Source organism: Ornithodoros turicata, unplaced genomic scaffold (genome assembly GCF_037126465.1).
Source record: "Ornithodoros turicata isolate Travis unplaced genomic scaffold, ASM3712646v1 ctg00001117.1, whole genome shotgun sequence".
Taxonomy (NCBI): domain Eukaryota; kingdom Metazoa; phylum Arthropoda; class Arachnida; order Ixodida; family Argasidae; genus Ornithodoros; species Ornithodoros turicata.
In genome coordinates, this window is record NW_026999468.1 from 57,289 (window position 1) to 81,192 (window position 23,904).

The 23,904-nt window shown below is 43.8% G+C and overlaps 1 protein-coding gene across 3 annotated transcripts in view; it reads left to right on the top strand.

Annotated features, from left to right (window-relative positions):
* Nucleotides 1-23,904, top strand: part of LOC135376477 (uncharacterized) — a 135,850-nt gene that overhangs the window by 27,257 nt on the left and 84,689 nt on the right. For all 3 annotated transcript variants that reach the window (XM_064608992.1, XM_064608994.1, XM_064608993.1), the window contains exon 5: nucleotides 13,030-13,160. In XM_064608992.1, the coding sequence (XP_064465062.1) occupies nucleotides 13,030-13,160 (131 nt within the window). The remainder of the gene's footprint in view (nucleotides 1-13,029; nucleotides 13,161-23,904) is intronic.

Sequence of the window (23,904 nt, forward strand, 5' to 3'; positions counted from 1 at the left end):
GTTTAGACTCAGGAACAACAACAACAACTTTATTTCAAGATGACGGGTGGGGATGTACAGTTTAGACTCAGGAGTGAAATAGTGCACCCACGTTTCATCGCACGTGATGATCCGATCAAGGAACGGCTGTCTTTTAGTGTCGAAATGGTACCTTCGCTCTTGGGAGATTTCCAATCTTCTCTGCCGGTCAAACACGGACAGCTGCCTCGGGGGCCAACGTGCACTACGTTTTTGAAACTGGAGGTGTTCATGAATGATAGTGCTCAATGTTCCCACAGAAAGGTCAGTCTTTCGATCCAGTTCTAGGCGCTCTATCCGTCGGTCCTTGAAGATCAGGCGCTCCACAAGTTGGATGATCTCAAGAAATGTGGCACTGGGGTCTGAGTCGCCCCGGCCGGGATCGTCCTGCACTAAAGTACGGTCGTCTCGGGACCGTTTGCACCACTCAAACGCTTTGCTGCGGCTAAGTGTATCGTAGCCATACTGTGCCTGAGGTCTTTTGTGAATTTCGGATCACTTTACGCCTTCAATCACGAGAAACATGACAATTCACTGTTCGATGTGCGCGCTCACCTCGTTGTCGGCCATCTTGTCCAGCACGTGTCTTCTGCTTTCCACAAACTTTGGACCACCACGTGGTGAATGCGGAAGCTGGTCGCGTGTGAAAATGGCAAAAAAGAAGTAGCGCGAGCCATTTGTACACTCAGGAGACAGAAAGTCCCGGTTTGACTTGAACGCCCCTCGCATATACAGCAAAAGCGAAGAAACCGCAATCCTTTGTCACTCCAAGGGGTCATTATCTCATTATCGTGAGGGCTTCCGTAGGCGCAGGCGTAATACAGATCTTAACAAGTCGTTTATTTGGTGTGTAAGCCGTTTTCGTGAGAGAAATTTGGCTATGTAGACTGTAAAGCAGTGCCACACATTATCGCACCGGTCGCATACACACGTTTCCAGATGTGATATTCACTTTAATGTAGGTTGGGAACGACCACGTGCCTGAGCAGCATGGGCCCGTCACCAAATTGATTATGTCTGAATATTGAAATCCAAAGTGCCGCCAGGTACACTAAAAGTGAATAGAAATAATAGAAAGAGTGGTGTATCAAAGTAGGGAGGAAGGGGGAACGCCATCGTGGGTCATGTACGTTCTCTTAAAACTCTATTATGGGCACCGTCAGGATGCGCCTGTCAATGGTGCAGACGCCTGGCCCTGCTGCTCGTTTCAAAGTTCCACTGTAGACGAAATCTCGCATCTGCAGTATCCTAAAATTCAATCGGCCGCCTCGTATACATTGACACGAATAGAGAAAATACATAGGGTAGTGTACTCAAGAGGGGAGGAAGGGGTAATGTTATCGTGGACCCTGTATGTTCTCCAAAAACTCTATTGTAGGCACAACCACGATGCGCCTAGAAGTGGTTGAGGTGCCTGCCGGTGTTGAATTTCTAGTTCCTGTGCCGACTAAGTATCGGATCTTCAGAATGCTCAAATTTAAATTGCTGCCAGGCACGCTAACACGAGTACAGGCAATGAAAAATTAATAATAATATAATAATAATAAAAGAAGTAATAACGTTATTGTGAAACGCGTACGTTCTCCTAAACGTCCCTATTAGGGAGCAAGTCACGGTGACCGTATCAGTGTTTCAGTCGCGTGGTCCTGTCCTGCTGAATTTCCAGTTCCACTGTGGACTAAATCTCACATCTTCAGAATGCTAAAATTTAAAGGGCTGCCAGGTACACAAGCACGAGCATAGCAAAACTGAGGAGCATGTAATAACCTTATTGTGAAACGAGTACGTCCTCCTAAAAGTCCCTATTAGGGAGCAAGTCACGGTGCCCGTATCAGCATTTCAGACGCATGGTCCTCTTCCTGCTGAATTTCCAGGTCCACTGCGGACTAAGTCAAGCATCTTCAGAATGCTACAATTCAAAGGCCTGCCAGGTACACTAACACGAGCACAGCAAATAAGGAAAAAATGGTGTGCAAAAGTGAGGAGCAAGTAATAACCTTATTGTGAAACGAGTACGTCCTCCTACAAGTCCCTATTAGGGAGCAAGTCACGGTGCCCGTATCAGCATTTCAGACGCGTGGTCCTCTTCCTGCTGAATTTCCAGGTCCACTGCGGACTAAGTCAAGCATCTTCAGAATGCTACAATTCAAAGGGCTGCCAGGTACACTAACACGAGCACAGCAAATAAGGAAAAAATGGTGTGCAAAAGTGAGGAGCAAGTAATAACCTTATTCTGAAACGAGTACGTTCTCCTTAAAGTCCCTATTAGGGAGCAAGTCACGGTAATCGTATCAGTGTTTCGGACGCGTGGTCCTCTTCCTGCTGAATTTCCAGGTCCACTGCGGACTAAGTCAAGCATCTTCAGAATGCTACAATTCAAAGGGCTGCCAGGTACACTAACACGAGCACAGCAAATAAGGAAAAAATGGTGTGCAAAAGTGAGGAGCAAGTAATAACCTTATTGTGAAACGAGTACGTCCTCCTAAAAGTCCCTATTAGGGAGCAAGTCACGGTGCCCGTATCAGCATTTCAGACGCGTGGTCCTCTTCCTGCTGAATTTCCAGGTCCACTGCGGACTAAGTCAAGCATCTTCAGAATGCTACAATTCAAAGGGCTGCCAGGTACACTAACACGAGCACAGCAAATAAGGAAAAAATGGTGTGCAAAAGTGAGGAGCAAGTAATAACCTTATTGTGAAACGAGTACGTCCTCCTAAAAGTTCCTATTAGGGAGCAAGTCACGGTGCCCGTATCAGCATTTCAGACGCGTGGTCCTCTTCCTGCTGAATTTCCAGGTCCACTGCGGACTAAGTCAAGCATCTTCAGAATGCTACAATTCAAAGGGCTGCCAGGTACACTAACACGAGCACAGCAAATAAGGAAAAAATGGTGTGCAAAAGTGAGGAGCAAGTAATAACCTTATTGTGAAACGAGTACGTCCTCCTAAAAGTCCCTATTAGGGAGCAAGTCACGGTGCCCGTATCAGCATTTCAGACGCGTGGTCCTCTTCCTGCTGAATTTCCAGGTCCACTGCGGACTAAGTCAAGCATCTTCAGAATGCTACAATTCAAAGGGCTGCCAGGTACACTAACACGAGCACAGCAAATAAGGAAAAAATGGTGTGCAAAAGTGAGGAGCAAGTAATAACCTTATTGTGAAACGAGTACGTCCTCCTAAAAGTTCCTATTAGGGAGCAAGTCACGGTGCCCGTATCAGCATTTCAGACGCGTGGTCCTCTTCCTGCTGAATTTCCAGGTCCACTGCGGACTAAGTCAAGCATCTTCAGAATGCTACAATTCAAAGGGCTGCCAGGTACACTAACACGAGCACAGCAAATAAGGAAAAAATGGTGTGCAAAAGTGAGGAGCAAGTAATAACCTTATTGTGAAACGAGTACGTCCTCCTAAAAGTCCCTATTAGGGAGCAAGTCACGGTGCCCGTATCAGCATTTCAGACGCGTGGTCCTCTTCCTGCTGAATTTCCAGGTCCACTGCGGACTAAGTCAAGCATCTTCAGAATGCTACAATTCAAAGGGCTGCCAGGTACACTAACACGAGCACAGCAAATAAGGAAAAAATGGTGTGCAAAAGTGAGGAGCAAGTAATAACCTTATTGTGAAACGAGTACGTCCTCCTAAAAGTCCCTATTAGGGAGCAAGTCACGGTGCCCGTATCAGCATTTCAGACGCGTGGTCCTCTTCCTGCTGAATTTCCAGGTCCACTGCGGACTAAGTCAAGCATCTTCAGAATGCTACAATTCAAAGGGCTGCCAGGTACACTAACACGAGCACAGCAAATAAGGAAAAAATGGTGTGCAAAAGTGAGGAGCAAGTAATAACCTTATTGTGAAACGAGTACGTCCTCCTAAAAGTCCCTATTAGGGAGCAAGTCACGGTGCCCGTATCAGCATTTCAGACGCGTGGTCCTCTTCCTGCTGAATTTCCAGGTCCACTGCGGACTAAGTCAAGCATCTTCAGAATGCTACAATTCAAAGGGCTGCCAGGTACACTAACACGAGCACAGCAAATAAGGAAAAAATGGTGTGCAAAAGTGAGGAGCAAGTAATAACCTTATTGTGAAACGAGTACGTCCTCCTAAAAGTCCCTATTAGGGAGCAAGTCACGGTGCCCGTATCAGCATTTCAGACGCGTGGTCCTCTTCCTGCTGAATTTCCAGGTCCACTGCGGACTAAGTCAAGCATCTTCAGAATGCTACAATTCAAAGGGCTGCCAGGTACACTAACACGAGCACAGCAAATAAGGAAAAAATGGTGTGCAAAAGTGAGGAGCAAGTAATAACCTTATTGTGAAACGAGTACGTCCTCCTAAAAGTTCCTATTAGGGAGCAAGTCACGGTGCCCGTATCAGCATTTCAGACGCGTGGTCCTCTTCCTGCTGAATTTCCAGGTCCACTGCGGACTAAGTCAAGCATCTTCAGAATGCTACAATTCAAAGGGCTGCCAGGTACACTAACACGAGCACAGCAAATAAGGAAAAAATGGTGTGCAAAAGTGAGGAGCAAGTAATAACCTTATTGTGAAACGAGTACGTTCTCCTCAAAGTCCCTATTAGGGAGCAAGTCACGGTAATCGTATCAGTGTTTCGGACGCGTGGTCCTCTTCCTGCTGAATTTCCAGTTCCACTGTGGACTAAGTCTCGCATATTTAGAATGCTAAAATTGAAAGGGCTGCCTTCAATTTTTTTTGTTTGACTCATATTGCATAAAAAGTGTTTTCAATTTTGGACCTCTCGGTGCCGTATTTCCTTGGCAGCTACAAAGTACAAACATGTGTCTTTGATTACGTTGAGTAACTGTTTCAGAACCGCTTGCTGCAGCGTGCTTCGAAAGTTTGGTTTGCACCGCCACTTGGGAAAGGTGTAGAGCTCGAGACCGTTCACATATTTAAAAATGCAACGGCAGGATTGCCTTCATCATCCACAGCTTACGAGCGCATGATAACCAATGGGGTCATGTACCATTCTACCACAGATTAAAATTTATGTCCGAGGACAAACAACAAGATAGTTTGTCTGAACAGCAGGTCAATGCTGAAATTATTCGCATTAGCGTTCGCCAAGAGGGTCTGGAAACAGTATGTTCACTGACACTTTTGGATTGCAACAATGTTCGAAACACAACAGTATGCTATGCTTCGCCGTGAATAAGAGTATCTTCACCTGAACTGTTGGCATGTACATGTATGCGCATGCCACTAAATAAGGAGTTTCAGGAAACCATGTTGCCAAACAAGGCTGAATATGAATGATGACTACCGTTGTGAAAAGCTGTTTTTCCTTTCTTGGTAATATTTCTTTCACTACATGTATCATTCAAGTTTTTAATTTTAATAGTTGTGTGACAATCTTCAGATAACCGCTGACGTCTTTTCTAACAGTTTCTTTTTTTTTTTCTGAGATAACGTAAGATATCAAGATGAATCTTTCTTACACGAGCCGTGTACCTTGTTTTTTAGATTTTCTTGTTTGGAGTATTCTTACAGGTGTCAAGTACAAGTGTACATTATTCGTATATGCTGTGCTATATGTTGTTTACGTTAATCTGTTCACCAGTTGCAAACACAATGTGCAAAATCATGCATGGGCAGAGAGCATACTCCACTTGACGCACGTATTGACCTGCGTATTGCCATATGTATGCTCCTGGGGAACAGAACATTTCTTACACTCCCGTGCATTGCAAAAAATATATAGATTTAAGCTTAAGCACTTTAAAATCCATCAGTTGCGTAGTTTGTGCCCATTGTGTAGGAATTCAAACTCATTTTGAATGGAAGGTATTTTAAATTAAAATGATTAACTTCTGTATTCAATGCTCACCAACTTGCTCTAACCCTCGAATGTGTGTCTCATCATTTTCCTCCTTTCATCTACGCACGGAGCAGTCTTCCCCGCACAACATGTTTGTTCAAATTAATTCACCTAAGGCAACGATCATGATCGTAAACCAATTGCTGAATTCGTTCTTCTGCTGTGAAGGGGCTCTTCACTGCACGACACGTCGATTCAGATTGGTTCAATTGGAAATCATTGTTTCTCATTGGCACCCAATGGACCAGTTACTTGACTTGGTTGTTGATTTCCTGTGAATCTTCTTCACCACAGCGGCTGTTATGCTAGGTTTTCCTCAACACTTCTCATTACTTCAGCGAGAAGTGCCTGCGTTACTAGTATAGATAGCGTGGGAGAGAAAAGCAATGAGAAATGGGGGCCCCCGCTAGGGCTGCGCCACCATCGCATCTGGGTCGTTAGCGAATTTTTTCCCGCGCGCGGTGGGTGGCGCTCGGGTGGAGGGCTGCTCGTGCTCTTACCCGAGGGCGGCGCGTGGCCCAAGGGCTACTCATGCGCTTATCGTGGCACATTTCTCCACCTGGGCTGACTTCTTTCGCGAATTTTTTGGTGTGGCGGGCCGTGCATGGTGCGGAGCGTTGTGCATGCGCTTACCCTCGCGCATTTTTCGGCCTGGGCCGACTTCTTTCGCGATATATCCACCTGGCCCGAATTCACTCATTTTTTTTTTCATTACAAGAGCTGTGCGGTGGGCGGGTTATGTGCAAGTATAGATATGCAAAGCTATAGACAACGCTGTCCACAAAAGCACAAGTGAAAATATTTATTATAACGGAATATAATTATTAATAGTAATCACATACACAAGTTTTCAATGAATCAGAATTAAAATCGAATACCACGTTTAATCAAAGAAGATATTCTTAATCAATACAACATCACACCTGGGCTGACTTCATACAAAATTTTTCCCCACTACAACAGTTGTGTGGTAGGCAGTGTACATGCAAGTAGGGACATGCACGCAGAAAACCCTGTCAACTGATGCCACGATCGCACCTGGGCCGACTTCATTTGCCATTTGTCCACCTAGGCCGACTTTGGTTATAATTTGTTTCCGCTACAACAGCCGTGCTGTGGGCTGTTTCTATGCAAGTAGGCACATGCACGCTGGCAAACACTGCCAAACGATGCCACCGTCGCACCTGGGCCTACTTCATTCCCGATTTTTCCGCCTGGCGTCACACCTTTGCCGACTTCATTCACAATTTTTACAACTGGGCCGACATCATTCGTAATTTGTTCCGCTACAACAGCTGTGTGGTAGGCAGTTTACATGCAAGTAAGCACATGCACGCTGACAACCCCACTAAGCGATGTTACCATCACACCTGGTACGACTTCATTCACAATTTTTCTTCCTGGGCCGACTTCATTCGTAATTTGTCCTGCTACAACAGCCGTACAGTGGGCAGTTTACTTGCAAGTATAGACATGCACGGTGGCAACACCGCCAAGCGATGCCACCCGCACCTGGGCCGACTTCATTCGCTATTTTTTTTGCATGGGTCGACTTAACTCGCATTTTTTTCTTTACAGCAGCTGCGCTGCGGGCGGTATACATACGATTATAGACACAAAAAGGACAATCATACACAAAAGTACAAGTTGAAATATATTTATTAAAGCCAATAGTACCAGGAATTATGTTGTGACTATGTGTGAAGGAGAAAAACACAGACAAAAAACCCGAAACAGAAGAAACGCAATACAATACAATACACATAATAAATAATATACTTACTTATTACAGGTACGAAGCAATAGTATTGAAGAGGTATCACACACAAAGCATCAAGCATAATATTTTTTATTAACAGTGATAATACAGTTTTCAATTAAACAGAATTAAAATGGAACAGCACATTTAACGATCAAACGGTTACAATCAAAGTTACAAGGTTCATTATAAAAACCCTAATTTCCTATACATGAGCACTATCATTACAATAGCGGAGTTTCAATTTCAGTTACAACTTGTGATAGATCCAAGTAATTTTAAGCATAAAATGGAAGCTAAGTTGAATATGCCTTGTTCCAACATGACACAACTTTTAAATAATCATTTCTTATTAAGTGAACAGCACAGATGTAAGGAAATAATGACACACAACACAATCAACAGTAACAACTAATGGAGATCCAAGCCTACATATCCTCCAACACAAACAATTACATACAGCACAATAATTGCAAAACACTCCATCAAAACGTGAAAAATGACAAATCTAATACAGTGACTAGCACAGACTTAAAGTGCAGCTCCGCTGCTGTCCCGAAAGTATGAAGACGTTGTGATATTCAGAACCGTGGTCCCAACTTCATTCATAAACGCACATTGCTTTCCAAATTTCCATACTCCTTCGTGAGAAATTTGAGAAAAACTACCGGGCGGCGGTTCCACTTGTGACGTCATACTTGGAACTGCGCGGATTGGATAGCCACACCTAGCCAGCTCTGCCTGGCAACCAGTTTGTGTTTACACTCCGTCATGGCCGCTGTATCGTGCTGAAATAGCTGTCACGAGCTATCGGGGACCACCGCACCGTTTTATCATGTTTCTTATAAGGAATACTTCGTCTTCGAGCACGTTCTCGTTCTCAATAGCTTTGGTGGTGCTTTCTGCACGCGCAGCAAGTCCGCGCATAGTGCGCTGCCAAAGCTATTGAGAATGCGTAAGTGTACGTCACACGTTAGGTGTTAGGTCTTGTTGGTAGCATGAAGCACAGTGCGGGCACAGAATGTCCGCTCACGACGGCCGTCGTTGCACAACGAGGCCATCCTGTAAGGCTTGTTAAAGAAGACCGGCAAAACTATCTTTGAGGCTATTAACAACAGCAATTATCACGGAACACACCCAAAACATTCATCTTCGCCCATAGATCTCCGTCATCCCATCGACGATTTGGCGTTAGCCAAGCTACGAGCGCGGCTAAGCCAGGACGAAGCCGGGATTGGTCAAGGTTTGCCGACCACAGGACCGCCGTGCCAGGGAAATTTAAAAAATTGTTTTCTTAAAAACTACAAACAAATGGGTGAAAATTTTTCACATGTATGCTCCCTGTGCGGAAACGAACGCACAGCCCAAGCATGGCTCCATTCTGTCGCAGTCGAAAATCGGCGGAGCTGAGCTTTAAGGCTTAAGAACAGAGGGATACACACAATAGTCAATGCTAATAAAGAACAGACAGTTATGTCGGAGCGAGTCTGTTTCTCTAAGCGGCGCATTCTCCAACACTATAAAATCACACTGTTGATCTAATCTAATCGAACACTATGAAATTTTCATTCTAACAGACACTACAAACCTTACATTGATGGAGCTATCCAATACACAGAAATTCGACATGGTACAACCAAGCCACCTATTTTTCGCTTTTCCTTCAAAGCGGGGAGACAGCCTTTTTCTCTCTATATATACGAGGGGTGTTCAAGTCAAACCGGGGCTTTTCATTTTTCGCAAAAGTAAGATGAACTTACAGGCGACAAATTAGTTTTATTTTTCAACGTAATCTCGAGCTGCACTAATCCCCTTGTCCCAGCGCTACACGAGGGCTTTGATGCCAGCAGCGTAGAAATCCTTACCGGCGCCGTAGCAGCCATGATCGGACCGCATTGTTGACCTCATCGTCGCAGCTGAAGTGGCGGCCCCCAAGGAACGCCTTTAGTGGCACGATGAGATGGAAATCGCTTGGGGAGAGGTCTGGACCATAGGCGCCGACTGCGGGGGGGCGCGGGGGCCCTTGCCCCCCCGGAACATGAACTAGGGGGGGGGCGCCTCCCCCGGGGAGTCCCGCTAAGAGACTGACACCAACCTTTGGGGCTCGGCGCGCCCGGGTCAAAAGAGCGAAGAGGCACCAACCCCAAAAATGCATCTTGCAATTTGTAAAATATGTATCCGCCCACCATACTCATTATCACAGTAGACGGTGAGGCGAAGAAACACAGAGGATGACACAACACATAGACTGAATTTCGCCCAAAGCAATCAGATCAATGAAACGAAGCAGTCGAAAAGGTACCAGCAGCTGCGAGGTGTAACGGTAGGATCTTCGGAACGCATATCCGTTGGGAGCGGGTTCAACTCCCGCTGCTCCATTTCATTGACCATATATTGCGCGCATTTCGGGTCAAACACCGATGATTCAATGCATTTTGTTCCTTTTGCACTCAGTTCTCAAAGGCGTAATGCCTTCAGTTGTGCACATGTTCACTGTTTACGTTCTGTTTTTTTTTCTTTTTCTTTAGTTTTTTCTGTTGTTAATTCCTCTTATTTCTACATATACCAGTTCTGCATACATCATAGGATCTCGCCGGAGTGTGTGATTCTTCAACTTTAGTTTTGTGTTGTTCATTTCTCTTTTTTCCTTCGTTTTGTTTTCTTTTGCTTTCTTCTTTTCTTTGCCTTTTTCTTCCCCCTTTCACTTTTTTGTTGGAATAACAAGCCGACATCCCATCTGGCTTTCTTTTCCTTTCTTAATAAACATATCCCCCCCCCCGCCCGCGGTGCGCCCTTGCCCCCCCTGGGAAAATGAAAACTCTCCGCCTCTGGTCTGGACTGTAAGGGGGATGTGACAGCAACTCCCAGCCAACTTCCTGTAAGGTGCGTGTCGTGAGATGCGCGGTATGCGGGCGTGCATTATCTTGTAGGAGGACTTCTTTGGCGATGAGGCCCTCCAGTGCCTTATGCACATCCCTGAGAACTTAGCAGTAATATGCACTATTGATCGCGCTATATGCACTATTGATATGGAGACATGTTATCCGTCGGTCCTTGAGGATCAGGCGCTCCACAAGTTGGATGTTGGGAGGAACCCTGACACTGGGCTCTGAGCCGCCCCGGCCGGGATCGTCCAGCAGTGATGTACGGCCGTCTCGGAACCATTTGCACAAGTCGAATGCTTTGCTACGGCTAAGCGTATCGTCGCCATACAGATCGTGAATACAGAGAGTGAATTTCAGATGACTTTACGCCTTCATTCACAAGAAACTTCATGACCATTCGCTGTTCGATGTGCGCGCTCAACTTGTTGTTGGCCATCTTGTCCAGCACGTGTCTTCTGTTTTCCACAAACTTTGGACCACCACGTGGTAAGTGCGGAGGCCTGTCGCGTGTGAAAATGACGAAAAAGAAGCAGCGCAAGCCATTTGTACACTCAGGAGGCAGAAAGTCCCGGTTTGACTTGAACGCCTCTCGCATATTCAGCAAATCCGAAGAAACCGCACATCCTTTGTCACTCCAACGGATGGGGGCCATTATCTCTCTCTCTCTTCACATTATTTCCTCCAAAGGGGGTATTCTTAAGACCAGCCAAGTTTATACTGTGGCAATATAATTTATTGATCAATTATCGCAAACAGATGCTAGCATTATTCATTTCTGAGGAACACAATAAGAGTTCTATCAAAACAACACTGAAGAATATAGAGGGTTGGGTCAAAGTCCATTTATCAAAAAGTAACGACAAAAATACAAGACACTGAAGCTTTCCTTTAATCGTTACAAGCTTTCATGCAGTGGACTGCATTTCGTCAGGTAAAACTAAACGAGCAAAGAGCTAAAACAGACATCATTATCAGACCAAACCGGTTTTAGACAAGCATTTTTCTAAGCAAGGAAGAAATATTATGCTAACATCAACGAAGACAATACTTAATCAAAACGAGAAACGTTGCAAATTTAATAGATTCAAACTGACAAGCCTTTGTATAGGATGTGTGACTATATGCACAACTTTTTAATCTATATGTTAAAAAAATTCTAAGAAACAGTGTACAGTTTGGACTATGAAAATTTAAAAAAGAAAAATTATGTCTAGTGTGCAGTTTGTGTTTTACCTCACTATGAGCTAAGAACCTATAAAATTTAAGTACGCCCTTTCCAGTTGTAGTGCCCGTATGCTCTGCCACTATGAATAGGGTGATAGTTTTTTCAGTATGTCTTCGGGAAACCTCAGGTACATTTTCTGCATTGGATCTACGTTTACGTATGACCTGTGCTGCTTATAACGAATAAGTTTTCAAAAGGAATATTTGCTTATTATAATTAAGATTACACATCTTCCATTGTGTTTATGCCTGGTTTTTCATGTTTATTGTACGCTGGTTAAACATTTCTGACGACAGCTGCGTGATTCGCTTCTCTTAAAATCTGATTGCCAGTTAGAATTTAGCTTATAATCACATGTGTGCTGTGTGGTACGCGGGTTGCATGATTAGAATTGTAGACTCCGCCAGCACGACTTGCTTGTAAAATCCCCCATTTGCGTCACAGCATTTGATAATACATTCCTTTCAATATATATTGTCAAAAGAAGTTATAGACATTTTTGAATTATACATTTGCCGTTGCTCAAGGTTAAGGGAGCTAGCCGAGCTGTTTGAGAAATATACACACTGTGCAATTTAATTCACAAAATATGATGAACTTCCCCAAAAGATTTGTGATTGATGTATCATGCCTCTAAATTTCACTGACCAATTCTTCTCCTGCAATTCTAACGCTCGGATGATAAATGTTATACAGAGTGTAGGCGGGGTAAAACCTATTTGATTGTCAGCACTCATTCCACATGAGGATTCTTACACGTAGTGTGGAATATTCCTTTCCTCAGCAGTCATTGTTATCAATCTAAGCATGCTAAACACAATCTGTTTTCATTGCGATGCATAGAATTCATTATAGTGATGACAAAGATTACATTCATTCTTTCAGTTATAGACTTGTTTATTTTGATAAATTACAATTGTCCTATTCCAAACCCTGAAGATTTCGTTTGTTGTCTTGAATGATGAATTGAGAATGCATCGTATAGCGATGCTCTACCATGGGTCGCTTGAATCGAGCGTTGATTAATGCAATCGATACGCTGTCGCCGTATTTGTATCGCTTCAGCAACTTGCACTTAGTTGCTACGAACTTGCACAATCTTGACGGGGCAGTGGGGTGTTCCCCAATTCTGAAAACGTACGCCAGAAAATAGTGCTCACACTGTGCACGCGGGACCAGGACTGGTCCCATAGTTGTGAGCCTGCGTACACCGCGTAGGCTGTAATCCAAAAGCTATTGTGGCAGGAAATTCGATAAATTGTGCAACATGATGCTTATATGGGCTCTAGGTATGACGCACGGCACTCCTGTTGCAGCTATTGCTGGACTTGCGAGACGAGTTCAGGAGCCTTCATGAGGCTGCAAACAGTTTTTTTTTCCTGGGCATTGGATCCATAAGCGAAGATACATATGACGACCAGGCAGGCATTCTGAAATACGCAATGAGGTAACTGCACTCTTTTTTTCACTTCATTTAACGTAGGATAGAATGATTGTTTACAAAGCCATCCGAAGCACGTGCGCAATATGTTTGTAATGGGATTCATATGATTCATTCTCTTACATCTTTGTGAAGTTAGGCCAGGGTCGTCAACGGCATGACCAGCGTTCATTGTTGACAAGTAATTAAATCCTTTGATACTAATTAATTATAAGATCCAAATACGTTTTACCTCGCGACCCCTTTTGAGTTACCTGATCAGGTCTTGCCGTCCACGAGGAGGAAAGGAACGAGTCTAAACAGCCCTGTTTTCTTATTCTTCACTTTTTGAAAAATTTCAAAGAACGTTTCCTATTTGTGTCCTGATAAAGAGCTTAGAATTACTATTAGGGTGGAAGAGAGCGGGGGTGAGAGCTAGCAACATTGACCCCTGGGCCCTGTGCCGTTGACCCCTTGTGTCCTCCGCGTATTTTTTCCCGCGTCCGGCGGGAGGTGCGACGGTGGACGGTTGTCCGCGCGCTACCGGTGGGCGGCGCGTGGCCGGAGGGCTGCGTGCGCGCTTATCCTCGCACATTTTTCAGCCTGGGCCGACTTCTTTCGTCATTTTTTCCATCTGTGCCGACTGCAATCGCAAATTTTTTCCTGCTACAATAAATGTGCAGTATGCGGTTTACATGCACGCATAGACATGCAAAGGATATCCATATACAAAAGTACAAGTGAACATATATTTATTAAAGTCAATAGTGTAGGAAAGTATGTTGTGACTCAGTTTGAATGCGATAAACCCAGCCAAACAACCTGAAGCAGAAGAAACACAATACGATGCACATAACAAACGTTATACTTACTATTACAGTTATGATGCAATAGCATTGAAAGGGTATCACACATCATACACAATAATTTTTGTTAGCGGTAATCATATGAGTTTTCATTGAATCAGAACTAAAATGGGGTAGCACATTTTAATCAAAGCATATATTTTTAATCAATATGATTACAATCAAAATTACAGGTTTTATTATAAAAAGTCTAACATTATTATACGTGAGCACCATAGTGGAGTCTTAATTACAAAGTCCTGATAGATGTAAGTAGTAAGTATTCAACCCAAGATTTACACAGAAAATCCACTACGAGTATAGCACTTTTATTTTAAAATTACTTTAAAATATTTAAAAATTTTAAATATTAAAATAGTGCAAAATCTGAATCAATGCAATACTTGTCGTGGATATTCTATGTAAAACTTGGGTTGTATAAAAAAACTAAATAGAAAGGGAGCAGACTGAACTGAACTACATATAGAAGGAAAGCATAACTGAACAGGTCTGTCCATGTCAGGACACGTTAGGAAAAACCTCATGTTTGTCAGACAACAAAGGGAACAAAAGCACAGAGAAACACTTGAACAAAGTGGAAAACCAGCATCCAACTATTCTAAGCACACACACTCCTCTCATTCGAAGAACAGTGCTCATCGTAAATTTGTCCAGGACAATTCAAAAATATTAAGAATCATTCTAGCACTACTCCCATTCAGAGCAGCACTATCGTCAAGACAAGAATGTTTCTTAAAAAAAAGAACTGAACTACATATACCGGGTGTTTCAGTTAAATCCCCGGGCTAAATAATTCGCGAACCGGTGCACCAATCGCATAACTTTCTTGTTTACAAGTATCTGTCTAATACCGCCTACAAGATGCGCACCGCGTGAATGAGCGGGAGGCGCTCATTATTTAAATAAAAATTCAAATGAGCTTAGTGAAAAAAGCTAACTTCTAAAGCAGGGCGCCGTCGGCATTAAAATGGGTACTACCCCTTCTGGGACCTTCAGTAGATACGTTTTAGAGAAAAATCTGCCACCGAAGCGGGTCATTTGTTGCAGTAATTAATTGGTTTCGGTTTACATATTTTTGTCGCGGCTGGTCGCGGTGAAGCGCAAAAGGACGCTCTTTCACTCCCATGTCCATCAATGAATTACGTCCGTACACCAATGAATTACACCAATGATTTATGTCCTTTTGCGCTTCGCCGCGACCAGCCGGGACAAAAATACGTAAACCGAAACCAATTAATTACTGCAACAAATGACCCGCTTCGGTGGCAGATTTTTCTCTAAAAGGTGTCCACTGAAGGTCCCAAAAGGGGTAGTACCCATTTTAATGCCGACAGCGCCCTGCTTTAGAAGTTAGCTTTTTTCACGAAACTCATTTGAATTTTTATATAAATAATGAGCGCCTCCCGCTCATTCACGCGGTGCGCATCTTGTAGGCGGTATTGGACAGATACTTGTAAAAAAGAAAGTTATTCGATTGGTGCACCGGTTCGCAAATTATTTAGCCCGGGGATTTAACTGAAACACCCGGTAGAAGGAAAGCATAACTGAACAGGTCTGTCCATGTCAGGACACGTTAGGAAATACCTCATGTTTGTCAGACAACAAAGGGAACAAAAGCACAGAGAAACACTTGAACAAAGTGGAAAACCAGCATCCAACTATTCTAAGCACACACACTCCTCTTATTCGAAGAACAGTGCTCATCGTAAATTTGTCCAGGACAATGCAAAAATATTAAGAATCATTCTAGCACTACTCCCATTCAGAGCAGCACTATCGTCAAGACAAGAATGTTTCTTAAAAAAAAGAACTGAACTACATATAGAAGGAAAGCATAACTGAACAGGTCTGTCCATGTCAGGACACGATGGGAAAAACCTCATGTTTGTCAGACAACAAAGGGAACAAATGCGCAGAGAAACACTTGAACAAAGTGGAAAACCAGCATCCAACTATTCTAAGCACACACACTCCTCTTATTCGAAGAACAGTGCTCATCGTAAATTCGTCCAGGACAATGCACACCATCGACCATTTGATTACTCTTTTCCTAGAAATGATCAATGCATTGCTACAGACACCTGAAAGACTGCATGACGTTATCACATCCTGTCTGAAGAAGGCAGCACTCCTATTTATTGAATTGCAAGATTATTTATTTTTCATACTCTTAATGATATTCATTTTTACATTAAAATTAAAAAAGTATCGTGCATGAACACTGATCTTAGCGATTTTCAGTGTAAAGGCTTATCATTGTCATTAGAATCACAACAGCAGTATTCTACCACTGCTCTTCGAAATAATAATTGTGACCCTGGAACACTCAACATCATCACTAGGCTTATGTAATACATGGCGCTCAACCTTTTTTATGCTCATACATTCGTTGTCTGAGGCTACACCTGCGAACAAAAAGGCGCGAAAGCCTGGGGGCAAAGTTCCATTCGCGCTCGTCGGAGGACTAGACAGAACGCCGTTACGGAAACAGATATATGATGTGATTGCATTCCTACAATATTAACGATTGCCGTTTAGAAAGACTATCATAAAAAGTCCGTACTACGCTCAGCTATAATTTAGGAGCCTTAAAATTCTACTTTCTATGGAGACTATAATAGCCCTGTTACTTGGATCACTATTAATCAAGTGCTTCAATTTTTTCTCTCTTCCCATTTCAGCCTTGTCATGCGGTGAAGCAGACTCACATCCAAAAGAATTAATTTACGCTGAGGGTAGCGTGCAAGGAATATCTGTCCTGCGCTCATATGCAGGCCTTTCTGCACAAATACCTATAACAGCTGACTTCCTCAACACACCGTGCTCCTAATAACATCTAACAAACAAAAAATGTACAAACCCTCTTCACACGAATTCAGCTTTACCATGCTGCTTTCTTCTGCGTAAAATCGGTGAAAAAGGGAAAGGGCAACAAAAAATTGTGCGCACTTGTGCGTGTCTTCAAAAACCGAAGCATACGCTCATAAACTAAGAGAAAGACACCCATTTCTGCTATCAGATAATTCGTGCATAATGCTACATACACAGCCGGACTGCCATTGCATAAAGAAAGCACAGGACAAGGGCACACCAATTCCTTTAAGCGAGCAGGGGAAAGGCTTAAAACCAAGCGCTCAGGAATGATAGCAGAATCACCACACATCGCTACCACTCAACGGCAACAGTGTGCCCGAACCGCGCCCCACGCGAGCTGCACGCGGGCCCGTTCTCGCGGTTTGGACATGCGACGCGCGCATTCCGTTGCCGATTCTCCAAGTGAGCACACTGTTTTATCACTTAAATAGCAGAAGAGCTGACATTGTAGTACCCTCGCGATAAATCTTTTATTCCAGCGATAGCAGAATGTATTCAAAAAGGCTTCGAATGTTTAAGGACAGCCCAATGCGTGTTGATGGGCGCGCACTGCTCTGTTGGGTACCCAAACTTGCAGCCAGCGATGCTGGAATGATTATTTTATTTGATTTTATTTTGACTTATTAGCGGCTCACCTATTTAGTGAAGGCATATGAACTCATGTTAAGTGGTTTGATTTAAAAATGATGAGAGCTACAGTGTGTAGCAAATGATCTTCACATTTAACCCGTTCCACTCTATCGTATTCTTGCAGAATATGTGGGTGCAAGGAAATCAAAAAGAAGTGAATTCCCTTCGGTATCATAATTGCTGCGCAAAAGCACGGCACCATTTTCTCTTGGATGTAAGTAGTAATGACTGGACTCTCATAGTGCAAAACGCTCAACTGTCCTGAACACGATTTAATTAGCAATTAGAGCTAATTGGGACCCTCCACATTAATCAGCACCCTCCAGGGAGCCACCACACTAATTGGGGATCGTCTAACTCGTGTCCAGACCAGCTGAGCGTTGTGCACTACGAGAGTCCATAAAAAATAAAAAATAGGCAGAAAATAAAATAAAAAGATAGAAATAGAGTGGAGAGAAACAATTTATTTGAAAATCAACGATGCCGCGGCGAAGAAGCTGCTCCGCAACACCCGAGTGACCAGCGCCCGCCATGTTGGTAGTTGGCACCCAGCAGTTGCAGAGATCAACGACAGGTGGCCACTTAGTTGCAAGGCATCACACCAGATGGCGCCACCATCATAGCTCTAGGCGAGAAAGACAGAACAAGACACTAGCGGCAGGTAGAAAATGCCAACACTGCTGAACAAGTCTAGGCACGCGAGAGAAAAGGTCTAACCGCTACTGCTAAACAGAAAACAGTACACATTGGGGAGAGGCAATCGACTAGGCCTAACCACAGCGCCTCAACACTATACACCTAACACAAGGCGGGAACCGCTAACCAACAGGCTTGCTCTCCGCTAAACAAGTCTAAACATGCGCGAAAAAGCTTAACACGAGCGCAGTCAAACATCGACAAATCACTCGTTGGTCACCGCTAAACACGGCAAACAAGCGAGAAAAGGAGCGCGGCAAATCACTCACCTTTTCCCCCACGGCGACTGCTCATCAGCCAGGCAGAAACTGAGCGAGCGCGGGAACTGCGGAGCAAGCGAGCGTAAGTCTGCTCTCTGCAACAGCCAGTGAGCAACTGACTGGGACGCCGCTCCGCGGCAGCTACGCATACGCGCGCGCTCTTAGCGCCCTCTGCGGAGACCACCTGCGAGAGGCTTAGAGAAGAGCATTCCTGCGCCCTCTTCTTGCGTTGCTCATTGGTCGTGACGTCATCGTATTGTCTCAGGGCTACCCTGTTTTTTTCCACTAATGCTCCTTTGGACAAGGTCCACCTGAAACAATAGTGCCGCGGTATGACGTCATCATGCACCTGCGTGGCTCAAGGACGCGTTCGCTCTAGACAGGGGACCTATTATTTATTGAATCACTATCCCTAAATTATTTCCTTTATTCTTCTATAACGATTGCATAGGAAGCTATTGCAGAAGAGCACCATGTATGACAGCTGATCGTAGGAATTCCAAAGTCTTACTAAATGAGATTTGCAAAAAAACAAAATATCCAAACACATAACTCCATCAATGGCTAATATGAGGACTAGGCACTCAACAAATCAACAACTGCAACACTGCTAAACAAGACCAGACATGCCATGATGACGTCACAAATCAGGAAAAAAGCACACGCACGCACGCACAAAGGACAACGCATTAAACACACGGAGCGCTCAGGAATAATCGTAGCGTTACCGCACATCGCTACGAAGCTCAACGTCTAACACAAGACGACAGCAACAAGATATTAGCGGAGGGTAAAAATTGCAACACTACTGAACAATGATGGCATTCCCACCATATTAATGATTTTCTACCTTGCATTGCAGTTTAGAAAAACTACTACAAAACCATAATTTTAGGAGCCCATTAAAATTCTACTTTCTATGGAAACTATAATTGCCCTATTACTTGGATCACTATTAATGAAGCGCTCCAATTTTTTCTCTCTTCCCATTTCAGCCTTGTCATGCAGTGAAGCAGACTCACATCCAAAATAATTAATTTACACTCAGGGTGCCGTGCTTCAGAAATTCCTATCCTGCGCTCAGATGCAAGCATTTCTTCACGAATACCTTTAACAGCTGACTTCCTCAACATACCGAGCTCCTAACAACATCTAACAAACAATCAGAGAAACCCTCTTCTCAGCTGCACCATGCGACTTTCTTCTGCGTAAAATCGGTGATTTGAGGAAGAGAGCAGCGAAAAATTGCGCGCACTTGTGCTTGACTTAAAAAACCTGAAGCATATCCTAATAAACTAAGAGAAAGACACTTATGTCTGGTATCTGATAGTGCCACATACACAGACGCATTGCCCTTGTGCAAAGAAAGCACAGGACAGGGATACACAAATTTCCTTAGGTGAGCAGGGAAAAGGCTTAAGACCTCAGGTCCCCACACATCGCCACGCGGCTAGCACAACATGACACCAACAAGATACTGCCAGCGGGAAAAACTAGAACTGCAACACTGCTAAACAAGGCCAGACATGCCATGATGACGTCACAAATCAGGAAAAAAGCACACGCACGAACGCACGCACAGAGGACAACGCATTAAACACACGGATCGCTCAGGAATAATCGTAGCGTTACCGCACATCGCTACGAAGCTCAACGGCTAACACAAGACGACAGCAACAAGATATTAGCGAAGGGTAAAAATTGCAACACTACTGAACAAGTCCAGACATGCGACATCGCATGCAAAACACTGCTCATCGGGGAAAAGGCCTAAGTCTGCGGCGGAGCATCATAGAGCATACACAACTTCATTTTTCTATTTTGCGTAAACTAAACGCTACCCTTATTATTTAAAACTACCCTTACAATTTTTACCCTTTTTAAAACTACCCTTATTTTTTAAACCACTATTCCACGCAATAGTACATAAATGTATCACTCGTGTCACATGAAAAGGCACACACAAAGAACTTACTTGTCAAGTGGGATCCCTGGTTCAGAAAAGTGCGCGCGCCCGCGTGCACACACAGACACACACTTACATTTTCACACTCACAAACACAAAGCCTATTCTCACAACCACATAAATCCATATTATTCCTCAGGTCAATAATTATCCTACCATCATCAAAAGATGACTCACTCTTGTATGCGATCGCAAAGCGATAGGTCCTCGTTCCGGATGTAATAGGATATCGCCACTGGACCGACGCGAACCAAAAAAGAAAAAGGAATTCACGTTCGCTATACCTCCACGAAGAAAACGGTGCCGTGCTTCTACGCAGCGATCATCATACAGGAGTGAATTGTCTTCTTCGTTTTCCTTTTATTTTCTTGCACCCATATATTTTGCAAGAATGCTATAGAGACCCAACAGAGCAGTGCGCTACCATCAACACACCTTGGGCTGACCTCACACACCCGAAGCCTTTTCTGAATACATTCTGCTGGCGCTGGAATAAAAAGATTTATCGCCAGCGTACAACAATGTCAGCCCTGCTTCCGTTTAAGTGATAAAACAGTGCGCCCGAACCGCGCCCCACGCGAGCCCGTTCTCGCGGTTTGGACACGCGACGCGCGCGATTTCCCGTGCGAGCGCAACGCGGGCCCCGCGGTTTGGACGCGCGCGATCCGTTTCCCCGAGCAGGCGCACTGTTTTATCACTTAAACGGAAGCAGACCTGACATTGTTGTACCCTGGCGATAAATCTTTTTATTCAAGCGCCAGCAGAATGCATTCAGAAAAGGCTTCGGGTGTGTAAGGTCAGCCCAAGGTGTGTTGATGGGAACGCACTGCTCTGTTGGGTCTCTATAGTATTCTTGCAAAATATATGGGTGCAAGAAAATAAAAGGAAAACGAAGAAGACAATTCACTCCTGTATGATGATCGTTTTCTTCGTGGAGGTATAGCGAACGTGCATTCCTTTCTTTCTTTCTTTTTTGGTTCGCGTCGGTCGAGTGGCATTATCCTATTACATCCGGAACGAGGACCTATCGCTTTGCGATCGCATGCAAGAGTGAGCCATCTTTTGACGATGGTAGGATAATTATTGACCTGAGGAATAATATGGATTTATGTGGTTGTGAGAATAGACTTTGTGTGTGTGAGTGTGAAAATGTGAGTCTGTGTCTGTGTGTGCACGCGGGCGCGCGCGCTTTTCTGAACCAGGGATCCCACTCGACAAGTAAGTTCTTTTTCATGTGACACGAGTGATGCATTTATGTACTATTGCGTGGAATAGTGGTTTAAAAAATAAGGGTAGCAGCGCTTGCATTGGCTGTCTGTAGGATAGACCGAGGGCGTTTTTAATGGAATTGCCTCGCGAACCTGGTGAAGTCTTCGTTTTCGGCAGGCTATTTTATGAGAGCCGGTCCTGTTGCGATGCATTTGATACGCTTTCCTGAAGCAGTGTGCTTTGTTCTTGTAGTGTGGTTTACGCATTTATCAATCGAAATGAATAGAAGTGTTTGTTTGTTTGTTTGTTTGTTTGTTTGTTTGTTTGTTTGTTTGTTTGTTTGTTTGTTTGTTTGTTTGTTTGTTTGTTTGTTTGTTTGTTTGTTTGTTTGTTTGTTTGTTTGTTTGTTTGTTTGTTTGTTTGTTTGTTTGTTTGTTTGTTTGTTTGTTTGTTTGTTTGTTTGTTTCTGTCACCTTCGTAGCGCTGTTCAAGCTTTATTTTCTTTGCAAAAATTCAGACTTTATGGTATTAAGCTGTTCGAGTAGAAGTCACTTTCCCTGCTCGTTTAAGATAAATTGTGTGTCCTCTTCCTGTGCTTTCTTCACGCAGGGACAATGCAATTCTGTATTTAGCATCATGCAATAATTATCTGATAGCATAAATAAAGCGTGTGCCTCGTTATTTTATTTTTCTCTGAGCTATGCGAGCAAAAGTGCGTGCAATTTTTTACTACTCTCTTCTTATTTTCCCTACTTTTACGCAGCAGGAAGCATCCTGGTAAAAGCTGAAGTGGAAGTGAGGTTGTTTGTTTGATATTGTTGGGTGATCGATATGTTGACGAAGTAAGCAGTGCTTAATCTTGCAGTTATGGGTTTTTGAGCAGAAATGCTGGTATCTGAGCACAGAGTAGAAATCCCTATATTTTTGTGCTCCCTAAGAAAATTTGTACGTCGTTTTCCGAGCAGGAAATAGCAAACCGCGTTTAGCTTACGCGAAATAGAAAAATGAAGCTGTGTATGCTCTATGATGATCTGTCGCAGGCTTAGACCTATTCCCCAATGAGCAGTATTTTGTATACGACGTCGCATGTCTAGACTTGTTCAGGAGAGTCTTTCTTGCTGCAATTTTTACCCTTCGCTAATATCTTGTTCTTGTCGTCTTATGTTAGCGGTTGAGCTTCGTAGCGATGTGCGGTAAGGCTGCGATTATTCCTGAGCGCTCAGTGTTAAGCCTTTTCCCCGTCGTGTGTTGTATGCGTTGTCCTGTGTACGTGCGTGTGTGTGTAATTGCGCAGCAGTGGCTTCCAATTTCCACCCGTAACAAATTCGGCAGATATCGTATTATGCTGCCCGAGTAGAAGTGATTTTCTCTGATTGCATAAGGTTACTTGTGTATACCTTTGTCTTGTGATCTCTTTACGCGAGGACAACGCGGCTGTGTATATCGCATTATGCAATAATTTTCTGATAGCAGAAGTGAGTGCCTTTTCTCAGTTTATTAACGTGCGCCACTGTTTCTTGCTGTTACAGCTATTGGAGCGCAAGTGCGTGTAATTTTTCACGGTCTTTCTTCTTTCACCGCTTTTACTCAGAATGTAGATGAGGGGAAACAGTCGGCATCCAGGTAGAGCAGAAGAAAGCCGCTTGGCATATGTGAGTTCGTGAAAAAATTGAATTTCTTTGTTGTTTGTTTTTTGTTAGATGTTGTTGAGTGTCAGTATTCACTTTACTTGATATGTTGATGAAGTTAACTGTTTGCAGTTATAAGTATTTGTGCAGAAATGGTGGTATCTGAGCGGTGAGGAGAAATTCATATAAAGCACCTCTCCTTGTGCATTCCTGAGCTGCTGTCTGTGTGCGTACGCGCGCGTGTGGTTTTTTCCTGGTTTGTGACGTCATAATGGCATTTTGGGGCTGGTTTAGCAGTCTTTCTTGTTACAATTTTACCAGCCGTTAGTATCTTGCTATATTGTGTTAGCCGCTGGGTTTCGTAGCGATGTGTGGTGACTGCCATTATTCCTGAGCGGTCCGTTTTAAGCCTTTTCCCTGCTCGCTTAATGGAATTTGTGTGCCCTTGTCTTGTGCTTTCTTTACGCAAGGGCAATGCAGCTGTGTATGTAGCATTATGCACGAATTATCTGATAGCAGAAATGGGTGTCTTTTTCTTAGTTTATCGTAATGCTTAGTATGCTTCGGTTTTTGAAGACAAGCACCAGTGCGCACAAGTTTTTTTGCCCTTTCCCTTTTTCACCGATTTTCCGCAGAAGAAAG